Consider the following 14,619-nt stretch of genomic DNA (forward strand, 5'->3'; position numbering starts at 1 on the left):
TGTAATATTGTTACACTGTGTGTGATGTGCATTGGTTCATATGGTGGAAAGTAACTAACTACTGCTTTAGAATGATCACGCCTCTGAATATGTCTCTTCCTGCTAAAATTCACTCATTCGGTAAACGTAAGTCCGACTGGAACACGAGGCGAAAAGGGGGAACTTGTGGTCCGTCCCGATCCCTTCAGGGTTTCCCTCCTTTTTCCGTGCCGTGCCGTGCCGTGCCGTGCCCACCACAGACGCCTGTCTGCAGCTCAGTCAGAATCAGAGTCAGAAGAGGTGCCCAGCGGCGCTCCCGGGCTGTCCCGTGACAGGCGCGCATCGCACAGGTTCGGCGCGCGCAGGGGGTGTGGTGTCACGCGCTGTTTTTAAACAGCCGCACAGCAGCCAGCCTGGAGTCCAACACCCCCCCCCCCTCCCCCTCCCAAACACACACACGCTCACAGAGCAGGCTGAAGAGTTTATCACAGCGCGAGCTTCACGATGGACGCAGGATTCCGCAAAGTGAACGGGGAGACCGGCCTTCAGGTAACCGCTCACACAGCTCGTGCCGTGGCGCGCGCTCTTCTTAATATCTTATTACAGAACATTACATGATATGATCATAACACCGTTTGAAACTGAAAAACGTTAATATTGCTAAATACCTTTGAAAAGAATACTTTCGGTTCAAAACGTACTCCTTTAAGATGTTAATACGTTAAATTATGCAAAGCATGTATTCTCACTGCTTTCTGAACATTCGACTTTATTGCTACATTTAAAGCTTAATAATTAATAATTTGTGTGCGCCGTGCCATGGCATGTAATAAGTGACCGATGGCTTTCCACAGAGACGAGACTTTCGCTGAGGGTAAAACGAAGGGAATATCCCCGCAGTACCATGCTGTAAAGTGTAAAGTGTGAGGTCGTGCGCGTGGGAGCCGCGCGGATGCGGTGGACGAAGCTGGAAGTTTCGGACCCACAGCCTTTTATGTATAGTGGCCTTTATGGGCTCGACAATAGCGACCGCCAGCACTTATTTACGATGAAAAAGCGCCGCGCTGGTTGTTGAAAATTAACCCGAGGTGGCAGCGGGAGACGAAGGTTAACACGATTAAAATAAACGCGGCATTTGTCGCGCAGGTTAAATGGTCAAGTATTTCAAGGCGATGCTCCTGGACACAAACAGATCTGCGGGGCCCATCATCTTGGCCAGGAGGGTGATCCCTTCCTAGACAGAGAGCTTTCACTAGGTTCTGAACAAAGTTACAGATGAGTCCTGGTCTGCATGATATCCTGAGAAATGCAAACCTAACCCCCCCCCCCCCAAATCAGCCCTGTGGGACTTCATCACTTTGATTTAGTACTGGCCTGCTCTCTATAATTCGTGCCCAGCTGTCTAGGCAGTTGCATGTAAAGACTTGTGCATGACCAGTTGCCCAGGGAGACGGGAAGGTGGTGGGTCGGAGCCCCGTGTTTGCTGTTTCGGGGGCAGGTGAGATGCGGTGTGGTCCGGGGGTGGCTTTCAGGTGCACGTTCACCTCAGGAGCGAATTTGTGCAGTGAGGTCTGTAAATCATTCTTGTGTGTCAACAGTGGAAAGCTACACAGCAGGTCGCACGCAGAGGCATCGGGGGAACATGTGCCTTTGTGCCAGCACTTTTGTTCTTCCTGTCCCCGTTTCCCCCCACCCCCAAATTTAAGCTGAGCGTTTCGGCGCTGAAAATTCAGCGCACTCTGCTCACTGCTCCCATTTGTCTAGTACGCGATTCTGTCTCCTGACATGTTTGACATCGCATTCATGTGACCATGAGAGCAGCAGGTACTGCACCATTTAGGCTCAATTCCCTTGGCGTCACGGCTTGGAGGTTTGAATCCCACCTTCTGCTGCAGTTCACTTGAGTAGCATACCTTCCTTAAAATCGCTCGGGTAAAAATCACTTCAAAAATCATGAATCATGTGCATCTGATGTGGGGTGTGCTGCACTGCAGTGAGTTATGGACATTGTGTGCCCCCCCGGGACACTCTGTGTCTAGGAATGGTATGCCGAGAGGTCCAAGTCCAGGGACAGTGATTTCCCTTTCTCTTTTCTCCTGGTAGAATTCCATGTATCTGGAGGAGCAGACCAGTAAGTCTGGGGTCTTATCCTGCATTTTCTCCCTGAAGGAGGAAGTTGGGGCGCTGGCCAAGGCTCTCCGGCTCTTTGAGGTACGCTTCCTTTCGCAGTGGAACAGTAAAACTGCATAATAACGGTTACCGTGCCGAGTAATGCACATATGCAAAAATACATGCAGAGCTGCTCGCATTTATAACTAAAGTATGTTGCATTGCTGCATTGCTTTTTAATCAGTTTATGATCATGTCTTGATTTTCCTTCTTGTCATAACTGGGGGGTGGGGATCAGATATTCAGGCACTGACTGGTCAAATGTAAACCGCGGTACGAGCTCTGGTGAGGTTTCTTGTAGAAGCAATGATTGGCTACCTGCCTCCCGCCCACTGACACCCCCACGTGGCCGTATGGCTGGGTGATGGGCTTGTGTGTGTAGGAGGGTGTCAGAGTGCTGCCTTTAAGGATGTTGTTTTGCGCAATCCAAACAAAAACAAAAATAATGAAAACCAAACTTCCTGTGCTTTTTAGCTCAGCAGGTTATGAATTGCAGTAGAGTTAGCGGTGCAAGCGCAGCACTGTAGCGCCATCCGGGTATCAGGACTTCTCCAAGGAGGGGTCTCTTCCCCAGAATGCTTCCTCTTATTGCCCCAGGGTGGTTTCAGTAAAAGCTGGAATTCTTCCCTCAATCTCTTCTCTCCAAAGGAAGAGTATCTTGGATCCTTCAGACTCAGGAGTCATTTAAGGTCTTTGAAAATTTAATTTAGTTTTTGATGGGATGGTATAGAACTGAACTTCCCTGGTTATTACTTTCAGTTCAGGTTGGTGCCTTCAGCGCCGCTGCTCCGAGTCTCTCGCATGCAAAGCATTACAGTAGATACGCAGACGTGGTATTCCCGTACCGCTAGGAGACGAAAGGGAGAACCCTGAACGAGTGCATCAAAGTAGGCAGAAAGATGAGGAACGTACTGTACATGCACAAGTCAGCTGATCATGTGCTGCAGCAAATAGCAGGGTGCATTTTTTTTAAACCGGGTCGATTCAGAAACATGGCGGGTCTTGGTTATTGATAAATTCAAAGAATACGACTGGAATCGCTGGAGAACTCACAATGTTAGGTTCATGTCTATCTGGACGGTCCCGTTACACCCCAGCGCCTCCGTGCGGCACAAGGAGAAGGTGGACGCTCAACGAGGCATCCACGCGAACAGGACACATCTATAAGAGGTCCTTTCACAAAGCTGTTCGGCATCCCTGTGACGTAGAGCCTCTTTCGCAGTGCTCACCACGATGTTTAACGCTTACGTTGCCGCTGTCCTTCCCATCAACAGCAGTAACATTCTTACAATGAAAGTGCATCAAAATTCGTCTCTTGGGTCTCACATATTGATGTATGTCTAGATATTGTCTGTCTGAAAGTGCTTGTCCTGGGGGGGGTCGCGGTGAACCAGAGCCTAACCCAGCAACGTGGGGCTCAGGGCTGGAGGGGGAGGAGACACACCCAGGACGGGATGCCAGTCTATCATAAGGCACCCGAAGCAGGGCTTGAACCCCAGACCCATCAGAAAGTGGGACCCGGTCAAACCCGCTGCACCACCGTGCCTCCCCTTGTCTAGATATTGTCCTTCACCTAAATGCACATAAGAGTTTGTGGCCCCATATAAGAAAAATGCATGTTGATCATGGCGAACCACCCCGAAAGTATTGTGCTTTGTGTTCTGCATCGCTGGCAACAGCATTTGTTCGGTGGAAAAGAGCATTCCTGCATCACTGCAGCGGAACACTTGTTTTCTGGTGACCCTTCGGGTACGTGCTGTGCCGCACGCTGTTGTCCGCCTCATCGCCACGGGCGGCGCTTTTGATGTAGACTGGACCTGCCGTGGAAATGCCGCGTGGGTGGCTTCGGCGTGTTTTCAAAATACTTCGGTGTTTGTTCACGTTACGGCGAAGTCGCGTCCCCCTGATGTCACTCTGTGCTAAAGTCCCACATCTGTGTCGCCGTGTGACTCTCTCCCAACGATCAACACAAAGCTCCTGCCAAGTGCTGTACCCTCAGCGCTGTGGTAAACATGAAAGGCTCTGCTGGGCCTATGGGCTCCCTTTTCCCAGCTCCACCTCCTCCTCCACCCCCCGAGCCCCACGTACCAGCTTCCTGACCCTCTGCACCACACTAAGCTGACAGACACACCATCTCTTTTGTGATCCAACCAACCATCAGGCTTTAACATACGCCTACTACTTAAAACAAGACACGTGGCTCACCCCCCTCCCCCCACACACATACGCGCACACACACACACACACACACACACACACACACACACACACACACTCTAAACTCGTACCGTTAACCTTCGGCCGTCCCACAGTCATGATTCTCCGACTAAAGGAGACGTGCTGCTCACTCCTCGATATGTTACTAAACACACTTTCCTTCAGTACCACGTCGCTGAGGTGCCGTAACCATTGTCAGATGGGTTGGAGATGGAGGCAGGAGCAATATCACCAAGAGATGGGAGCCTTGGCCATTGTGACGTACAGATAATGCAAACTGCTCTGGGGACAGATCATGGGGCCACAGGGGATGTGTGGAGAGGTACTTTTTCTGTTAATGTCTTTGGAAGAAGGGGGTGCGGTGGTGCAGTGGGTTGGACTGCGGTCCTGCTCTCCGGTGGGTCTGGGGTTCGAGTCCTGCTTGGGGTGCCTTGCGACGGACTGGCGTCCCATCCTGGGTGTGTCCCCTCCCCCTCCGGCCTTACGCCCTGTGTTACCGGGTAGGCTCCGGTTCCCCGCGACCCCGTTTGGGACAGGCGGTTCTGAAAATGTGTGTGTGTGTGTGTGTGTGTGTGTGTGTGTGTGTGTGTGTGTGTGTGTGTGTGTGTGTCTTTGGAAGAACTTGGGGTGTTGCCGAAGGGGCTTTTCCGCATGTACTCTTCGGTGTGTTTGTGCAGCCAGCGGTCACAGCGCAGTCACGTTGTCTCAGCACTCACCTGTAATGACCCTTCAGCTGAGCAGGACTCCCTGTCGGAAGGTGTGTGTGTGTGTGTGTGTGTGTGTGTGTGTGTGTGTGTGTGTGCACGCGAATGTCGAGATTCTCCCCTGAGTAAGGAAGAGATTGTTCAAGGGGATAAGGGGCGCGGTTTAAGCTCCAGCCGTACACATTTGCACACACAGCATCTTTTCGATGCACGGCAACACCGAAACGCAGTTTTCTGTTCGTAGACTGCAGTCGTGAGACAGCGCTCATCTTCATTGAATTTAGTCTCCGATCCTTCAGTGAAAATTTTCACTAGGCACGCCCGTGCGAACATGTTGCAGAGACCAGGCGGTGTCTTCGCAGCATTCCTGTCCATGTGGAACCAATGGTCTAGTCCCATACACGCAGATATTGGGCTGGTGGAATGGCTTCCAGATGGAACGCGATCACATGACCATAACCCCAGTTATGCACCGTCTCTTCAGGAGTTCTCTCCTTCTCCCCAATGAAAGAGTGCCGCTTAGTGCCTGGGACCTTTTGTTGCACTGAACGTTTCGTGTTTTTTCACTACAGCGTGTGATGTCTTTAGCATTTATTTGTTTCCCATCATTGCAAAGTCAGTGAAATATTAATTGCTCTTGTCCCTGCCTTGCCACAAGCACATCAGACAGGACTCTGAAATTGCATTCGCACTGAGGTCCGCACAGTGCCCTTCAGAGGTTCTGCCACACTCACTAAAACCTGGAGCCACAAGTGGAGTGTGTGTTCAAAGCCCCAAAAGCCACTCATTGCCTATGGTTAGGTGTGCCTCGCGCGCCCCCTACTGGCCACATTGTCGTATTACAGGCATGACTCTAAATTCACATTTTACAAGATACCACCTTAAAAAATTGCTCTTCTACACCATCAAATTCATTTCCACGTACAATATATCCATCCACCCATCCATCGTTAACGACCGCTTGTCCCGAGCGGGGTCGCGGCGAGTCGGAGCCTAACACGGCGCAAGGCCGAAGGGGGAGGGAGACACACGCAGGACTGGACGCCAGTCTGTCGCAAGGCACCCCAAGCAGGGCTTGAACCCCAGACCTGCCGCACAGCGGGCATCAGCTGAACCTGCCGCCCTCCACCACACTCCCCTAGTATGTGCAATGTAGATTTTATACTAATTAAAAATATTTTCAGCCAGTGCCTGTGGTGAAGACTGAGACTGCAGAAATTCTGTGCTGACGAAGTGAAAACTCTTGCGACCGACAGGAAAAAGGAATCAACCTGAAACACATTGAGTCGCGGCCGTCCCGCTTGAACACCAAAGAGTTTGAGTTCTTCATAAGCGTGGACTCAGCCTGTGCCCAGTCTCTGGATGATGTCATCAATGCCCTGCGCACACAGATCAGCGGGAATGTTCATGAGCTGTCACGCGACAAGCAGAAGGACACAGGTGGGTGTTTTGTGTATGAATGCATGCATGCATCATTTAAGTCTCATTTCACTTCGATCCGATTCGCGACATTCAGTTAAAGCAAAAGACGCTGCTACTTTTTAAAAACAATCCCTCAGTATTAGGGGCAGCAAGCAGTGCAGCAGACCAGACCTCATGAACTACCCAATAAATGTCCTGATGAAGATTTATGAGGGTGAGAACTAGCTGAAGCAGTGCTTATTAGTGGCTTCCTCAGATCAGATCACTTGTGGAAGATGGCTGGGTCTTGTGGAGAGACCAACTAACGAGGTCCCTGTTCATCCAGGAAAGACTGTCTCCTTGGAGTCATAGGAAGCAGGGCAGTGTGTCCATCCTCTGTTTTACAGGATAAAGTCTTGGGGGAATGACCCTTGCTGGTAAAGGAGGTTCAATCTCCTTGGTGCCCTCGGGGGGAGCACTGGTCAAATGTTGACCTTAGTCATAAATCTCTGCTCTGGACATGTGACCCCAGGTCAGGCTGTCTGGCTTGCGAGTGTGTTTACATGTGTTTGTGCAGTGTTGCGCAATGTTGTATTTCAGCAACCCCCAGACACCCTAGTTAGGGTTTTGTACCCGCCGAGCGCACGATGGTTTCCCAAACCTGGACTCGGCATGGGGCGGGGGGTACTCTGGAGGAAGTTTGCACTGGTCTGATTGTAAGGGTTAATTAACAGTTTAAGTACACAAATTATAAAAGACGTCCACCTCTGAATTTTATCAGTATAAATACACCCAAGACCATCTGATATTTCCCCAAAATTCCCAAATTTGAAACACTAGGACCAGTGAACGGTAAATATGTACATTTCCTCATTTGCGGTATGCCAGTAAGTGCAGGTATTGCTCTTGGTCTTGGTCTCCACAGTCCCCTGGTTCCCCAGCAACATCCAGGACCTCGACCGCTTCGCCAACCAGATCCTGAGCTATGGCTCTGAGCTCGACGCCGACCATCCGGTAAGGAACATGTTTCATTAAGATGTTTCCTTCTCGGACAAAGATACATCTCAGACGGCTTCGGTACGCACACTCAGCTAGAGGGATGCATATCTGAGCTGCAAGCAGCATTTATTTCCTTGCTTCCTCTCTTTCTTGTTATTCATTCTGCTGCTGCTCCACATAAAATGTCCTGCCGTGTTCACAGTCCCAGGACCGAGCAGAGGTGCTCGAGGCCGGAACGCACTTCCCGTCGAGCTGTGCGTGACTTCCTGCCCCCGGATTACCGCTGGGGGGTTTTGTGTTTTGCGTGTGACTCACTTGGACGTCACAGCCCTTCTCCCGCTCTCCATTTTCATGTTAAAAACCCGGCAAATTGATGCTATTACTTTAAGCGCGTCCCTATAATTAAAGATAATTGCTCCCTTTCCAGCACAGGCCCGAGAAGCCCGACAAAAGCTCCCTTTGAACGCGTTTCATCTCTCCGGTGGCAGAACGCGATGCCCGACTCAGCTTCATCAAACACAGAGGGCTGCTAATGTGTCTGAGGCGCGGGTATCGATCCAAGGCCCTGACTGGCTGCTCTTGTCCGGTTTCTCATTCCAGGGTTTCACAGACCCGGTGTACAGAGCCAGGAGGAAAGAGTTTGCCGACATCGCCTACAACTACAGACAGTAACTGTCCAACTGGAGCAGGATCACTTTACCCCAGCGCTCTATCGCTCTCCTCTCTCTCTCTCTCTCTCTCTCTCTCTCTCTCTGTCTCCCTCTCCTCCTCTCTCTCTTTCATGGATCATGGAGACACAGAAGTGCAGAGGAGAACCTGTTTGATCCGTCTCCTCTCGGCCGTACCGCTCGTCTCCGATTCCTCTTCACGCTTGGCTGAGCCTGTTTATCGAAAATTACCCTCCCCAAAACAAAAAGGGACAAATTGCAGTGGGCGGAGGGGGTGCAGCTCCGGATTTAAAGCCGCAGCTTTTGTTATCATAATGGAGGGCTTTTATTCCCTGCCAGTACAAAGCGGTCAGTGAAGGAGCACACATTTACATAGAGGTGGGCCTCTGCCGCACACTAACACAATAATGAAGTGTTTCCTGCCTGGTCTTCGCCCACTGCACAAGTGTGTGTGTGTGTGTGTGTGTGTCTGTGTGTGTACGTGTACATGTGTACATATATGTGTCCCTGGAGCATTGCATCTGCGTGGCACTGTTTGTGTGTGCATTAAGGTGTTTATCTGCTCTGCTCTGTGTGTGTGTGTGTGTGTGTGTGTGTGTGTGTGCATGAGGTCCTGTCCGCTGTGCTACTTTTGTGTGACCGTGTGCTTGCGGGATTCTGCTCTGAGCTGTTTCGTGCGTGCCCATGTCCAGCGGCCAGCCCATCCCGAGGGTGGAGTACACTGAGGAGGAGAAGGCCACTTGGGGCACGGTGTTCAAGGAGCTGAAGACTCTGTACCCGACACACGCCTGCCGGGAGCACAACCGCGTGTTCCCGCTGCTCGAGAAGTACTGCGGCTACAAGCAGGACAACATCCCGCAGCTGGAGGACGTATCGAACTTCTTGCAATGTAGGTTGCTGTTCCGGTCCTGCCTCCACCTGTCCCTGGCACTGCCGTCTCTCACGGTCTCGCGCTCCGTCCTCCGCCAGCCTGCACAGGGTTCCGGCTTCGCCCCGTGGCCGGCCTGCTCTCCTCTCGCGACTTCCTGGCCGGGCTGGCATTCCGTGTCTTCCACTCTACGCAGTACATCCGTCACGGATCCAAGCCCATGTACACACCGGAGCCGTGAGTGTTGCAGCGTGGGCCCAGCACGCTACAGCATTAAAGCCTGGTTAAAGAGGACAGGACGCTTTATTAATCCCAGCAGGGAAATTCACACACTGCAGCTCAAAAGTGACACATTTAAAGGTGCACAGTTATACCAACAAAATACACACACACACACACTTGTCCCAACGGGGGTCGCAGCAAGCCGGAGCCTAACCCGGCAACTCAGGGCATAAGGCTGGAGGGGACGCACCCAGGATGGGACGCCAGTCCATCGCAAGGCACCCCAAGCAGGACTCGAATCCCAGACCCACCAGAGAGCAGGACCCAGCCAAACCCGCTGCGCCACCGCATCCCCCAGACCAACAAAATAATCAATAACAAATACACACACACACACAGAAACTGCTTGTCCCAGTCAGGGTTGCAGTGAGCTGGAGCCTAACCCGGCAACACAGGGCGTAAGGCCAGAGGGGGAGGGGACACACCCAGGACGGGACGCCAGTCCGTCACAAGGCACCCCAAGCAGGACTCAAACCCCAGCCCCACTAGAGAGCAGGACCCAGCCAAACCCTAGACCCACTAGAGAATAGGCACAGGCCAAACCCGCTGTGCCACCGCACCCCCCTTAAATAACAGATAGTAACAATATAAATATAAACAAACAGCAAAAAATAAACTAAGCGATACATCGATAAGCGATATATAATAAATAAGACAAATCAACATTTACAAGTTACAGGAACGGCTACGATTACACATAAGGGTGCTGAAAGGGAAGGCAAGCTGTCCTAAATCCTTCGGAAGCTGCCCTACAGAAAGCCTCCCCTAGTCACTCAAAAAACACAAAACAGGAATTCTGAGACCCTGAAAAAATCTCATTTTACCCCCCCCCCCCTACTTTTTTTTTTAAATGAAATAAATGTACAGTATGTAAATGCCCCACCGTTCACCCCACTGGTGATGTCGATTTGACCGGGACAAACTGGAACATGCACTAAGGCAGCTGAGGGCACCCCTGACACATCTTTCTCCGCAGAGACATCTGCCACGAACTCTTGGGACACGTTCCTCTGTTCGCCGATCCGAGCTTCGCTCAGTTCTCACAGGTACGGCAAAGCGATCTGTGTCGCTGCTGGAACGTGACACGGGACACGGAACCCGGTCACTGCGGACATAAGGACGGTGGAAACCGTACGCGTAGGACGCTCACCGCAGGGACCATCAGTATAGGAGTCGTAGGACAAACGTCTTCTTTTTGTCCCCGCAGGAGATTGGCCTGGCTTCCCTCGGAGCTCCAGATGAGTACATTGAAAAGCTGGCAACTGTGAGTATGAGGGAATGGGAGCTGTGTCTCTTCTTGCTGTCGTCTCAGCTGCTCATGCCCTGTCTCTACTGGACTTTGCCTCAAGGTCTACTGGTTCACGGTGGAATTCGGACTTTGCAAGCAGGGCACCGAGATCAAGGCCTATGGAGCTGGGCTGTTGTCTTCCTTTGGGGAGCTGCAGGTTAAGGCGGGATTTTAATGGAGGGGTCTCAGGGTCGTGGGGGCGGGGCTTTGTGTCGTTCTTGTAGTAAATATGGAAGGATTTTTCATCCGTGCAACTTTTTCCAGCAAACACACCGAGGCATTACGATTTAAAGATATAATAACAAATATCCCCCACTCTGGTTTGTACGTCGCAGTACTGTTTGACAGACAAGCCGAAAAAGTTCCCCTTCGAACCTGAGAAGACCTGTATTCAGAAGTATCCCATCACCGAATTTCAACCGGTGTACTTTGTCGCAGAGAGCTTCGAGGATGCCAAAGAGAAAGTGAGGTAAGAAACGTTTACATTTACATTTATTCATTCAGCAGACGCTTTTGTCCAAAGCGACGTACATATTGGCAAAAGCACAATTTATGCATTGCACGAAAGGAGACATAGCTGCAGACATGAAAGTCTCAAGCAAACCTAGTTTGTTCCCAACCGCTTGCTGCACCGAGGTTCATCGTTCAAGTAGGTGCATAAGACACAGACAAATCCCAATACCCACACTATTTTTTTTTTTTTATTAAATATTATAAGATACACAAATGAGCAGTACAATATGGTGCATATTCATTCAAATCACTCGACTGTGCTCCTCAGACGTGTGTATGACGCATAATCGAGGGTTCCGCTTCATCACAATTCTTCCTCCTCGGCGGATATGAGATGCAATAACCAGGCAGCGTCCTTCAGTAGAGTAGTTCTCTGTGATAAACAGCTATTTCCCCTCTGCGGCAGCTCTATCTCGGCCGTCTCACGCTTCGGTCTGTGGTTTTCTCTGCTTCTCTACAGGAAGTACGCGGCAACCATTCCAAGGCCGTTCTCGGTGCGTTACAACGCGTACACACAGAGCATCGAGATCCTGGACAACACGCAGCAGCTCACACGTCTGGCCGACAGCATCAGTGGTGCGTGTGCACGGAGCCTACTCGAAACAACTCGTACTTTTTACAGCACAGCTGCAAAAAAGTGAAACTATACGATGGTATTGCGGTTGTGTTAAGAAATGCGCTGCATAACACAAAATAGTGTGTATTGTAAGAAGTGCAAACCCTTTATTGTGAATGATCATATGACTTGTGCCGTTTATCCCTATAAAGCCTGTTTATCTGAGCATTTACTAAAAAAAAAAAAAATCTGCATTTTCATTTATTAATTTAGCGGACTCTTTACTCCAAAGCAACGTACGTCTCATAGAGAATGCAGTGTGTGAATTACATTAGCAGAGAGACTTAGATGCAGATGCGTGATTCTTAAGTGCAGTTGCTTTGTTTCTTACCACCATATGAACCAATGTTCATCACACGAGTAGCTGCTTAAAACTTTGTCTGAATATTGGCGATTCCTAATTACCTTCCTAGTAATAATTAATTAAAATATATATTATATATATATATATATATGTGTGTGGGGGGTGCAGTGGGTTGGACCAGGTCCTGCTCTCCGGTGGGTCTGAGGTTCGAATCCCGCATAGGGTGCCTTGCAACGGACTGGCGTCCCATCCTGGGTGTGACCCCTCCCCCTCCAGCCTTACGCCCTGTGTTGTCGGGTTAGGTTCCGGTTCCCCGCGACCCCGTATGGGACAAGCAGTTCAGAAAATGTGTGTGTGTGTGTATATATATAAGCATTTACATTACATTACAGGAGTAGCTACATGAAGGTTTATCTGTTGTTTAGGAGGTATGATCGCAGAGTTATAGTGCACGAATATTTACACATTACATGAACTTCATAGATCATGGTTGAAGTGAGTCCGGAAGAGGTGAGTTTTAAGACTCTTTTTAAACGTGGACAGAGATACAGCAGTTCTGAGTGAGAGGGGGAGGTCATTCCACCACAATGGAGCCAGAACCGAGAACCTTCCTGCTTTTGATTTTGGAATTTTTTCGTGTGGGATCACCAAGCGGGCAGAGGTGGAGGAGCGTAGCAGTCTGGTTGGGGTGTAGCAGATGATGAAGTCTTGCGGATGTCTAAATGCCACTAAAATTTGTTTAGGACAGAGAGGAGTCTAGCAATTGATGACCAATACAAGTTTCGGGTGTAACAGGTGATGGAAAAGTGTTCTGGTCAGGGATCTTCTGCACTCATTTTCCTGCTCTGGTACCTTGATCAGGCTCCTTGCCCTGCAGTTCTTCAGTAACACTGTTGATTTTCTAACTTTGTTTGATTCCCTTGTGCAAATATGTTATAGAAATCAGTGTTAGTCACTGGGTGAAGCTTTTCCTTGTGTGTTTCCTCGCAGGTGAAATAGGCATTTTGTGCAACGCGCTGCGCAAACTGCAGTGAGAGAGACCACAGGGGTGGATGGATGTGAGAACCTCAGCGATGCTGAAGACACGGTTCACTACTGAATTTGACTCGAAAAGGTGGAAAAAAAAGATGGAAAAGCATCCATGTGTTAGCTGGAGCTCTTTGGATTTTATAATGGATGAAGCAAATATAACCTAAATTAGAGCAGATGTCATTTTCTTTATTACCCAACATTTTAAAACACTAGTGAAAACATAAATAAAATATATACACGAAATGGTATTAAAATGCTCATTCGTTGTTTAATTTACAGTAGAAAAGTTGAGTAGTTCCACGTCGTTATGTATTATTATTGTGAACAAATTATCAGTCGACAAAAGGGTTATTTCCACCCCCCCCCCCCCCGTATGTAAGAATAAAACACGCGGGGCTAATTACTAATATTCATTTACTGACACGTTCTTTAAAAATATCACTGATTTTTCTACTGTTTTGTTTTGCTGGTTTCTCTTATTTAATTATGGGTGAGTTTTCGCAAATATTTGCGGTTTTCTTTCACGCGCCGGTGACGCATTACATTTTTTTTTTTTTTTATTTAATTCGAGGACGGGCGCGCACGTGCACAGGTGAGACTCTTTAAATCGCAGATCCCGAACACACGAGCATCTGAATTGAATTGAATTCACCGCGGTATGTTATATGCAGAGCAATATGCTTTTATCCTCGGTCTGTGGTTTAAAATCTGAAACATCTGCTGCGCATAAAATATGGATGAGCCTTATTATTTTAAGTTTGCATCTGATTTTTTTTTTTTTTTTTTAAATTCTGAGGTACGATACACAAGTCAAATCTGGGTAGGTCCGATCAAAATTGTCTGAAAAAAACCCCCTCCGGTACATTCTCAATTCAAATATTACACCTTTTGTTGAAATATACAGCTTGATATTTCCATTCAGAAAACATATAATATAGAATGAAGTATTTTTATTTTTAGATCACATTATATGACGTAAGGTACCAGAGTAAAGTATATACTGTTCTTAGTTATGAGATTTTTTTCTTTATTTACTGTATACATTTCTATATAACTCATGCATGAAATGTAATAACAATAAAATTTCCTCGAATAATAATTAGTCTCCCTTTTATTTATGTAGAATTTTCACAGCAAAACGTCTCTTTTCAGTCCTGAATAAAAATGTTTCACTGCTATAAATTCACATTTTTATGTATGCATAGCCTAATTATTAATTTTAAGTGAAAATTTGTTTGTTGCACCTTAGTAGCAGTGAAACGTGCGAGCAGGAAAAAAGATGTAGAGAATCGAGCGATGGGGTGAAGGGATGATGATGGGAATAAACGGCACGAGCGTAACCCGCGCGAGGCGACACAGATTGTAGGAGGACACACATTTCTAAATGTTAGTTAGATATAAAAAGACCTGCGCTTGGGAATTACTGCACAGCTCTGTGTGTAACTCCACTGAGTACCGCAAAAAATACTGTGTTTTCCCCCTGCCTACACTGCTACAGTACAGTTGTGTGGCTTCAGAACCATGGAGAGCGAACCAATAACCGTGGCAAGAAGGTCGCCTTTTTTTGAACTGTGAATGT

The 14,619-nt window shown here is 48.7% G+C and overlaps 1 protein-coding gene across 2 annotated transcripts; it reads left to right on the top strand.

Moving 5' to 3' along the window:
* Nucleotides 1-282: 282 nt before the first annotated feature.
* pah (phenylalanine hydroxylase) lies at nt 283-14,139 on the top strand. Of its 2 annotated transcripts, none has more exons than XM_018747585.2 (13): nt 283-528; nt 2,083-2,190; nt 6,326-6,509; nt 7,396-7,484; nt 8,070-8,137; nt 8,830-9,026; nt 9,107-9,242; nt 10,264-10,333; nt 10,495-10,551; nt 10,637-10,732; nt 10,911-11,044; nt 11,549-11,664; nt 12,999-14,139. In XM_018747585.2, exons 1-13 carry the CDS (start codon nt 484-486, stop codon nt 13,040-13,042), a joined length of 1,344 nt encoding a protein of 447 aa, XP_018603101.1. In that variant the 5' UTR covers nt 283-483; the 3' UTR covers nt 13,043-14,139. The 2 variants fall into 2 exon arrangements, with proteins under 2 accessions (XP_018603101.1, XP_018603102.1); XM_018747586.2 differs by lacking the exon at nt 283-528 and adding an exon at nt 1,729-1,803.
* The last annotated feature ends 480 nt before the right edge of the window (nt 14,140-14,619 follow it).

Source organism: Scleropages formosus, chromosome 2 (genome assembly GCF_900964775.1).
Source record: "Scleropages formosus chromosome 2, fSclFor1.1, whole genome shotgun sequence".
Lineage (NCBI taxonomy): Eukaryota > Metazoa > Chordata > Actinopteri > Osteoglossiformes > Osteoglossidae > Scleropages > Scleropages formosus.

What these genes read in the sequence shown, in the direction of transcription:
- pah (XM_018747585.2), top strand. Translation starts at nt 484, where the DNA reads ATGGACGCAGGATTCCGCAAAGTGAACGGGGAGACCGGCCTTCAG. An exon ending in ATCGCCTACAACTACAGACA is followed by an intron (nt 8,138 to 8,829) that starts GTAACTGTCCAA and finishes GCCCATGTCCAG; the next exon opens with CGGCCAGCCCATCCCGAGGG. An exon ending in TCTGGCCGACAGCATCAGTG is followed by an intron (nt 11,665 to 12,998) that starts GTGCGTGTGCAC and finishes GTTTCCTCGCAG; the next exon opens with GTGAAATAGGCATTTTGTGC.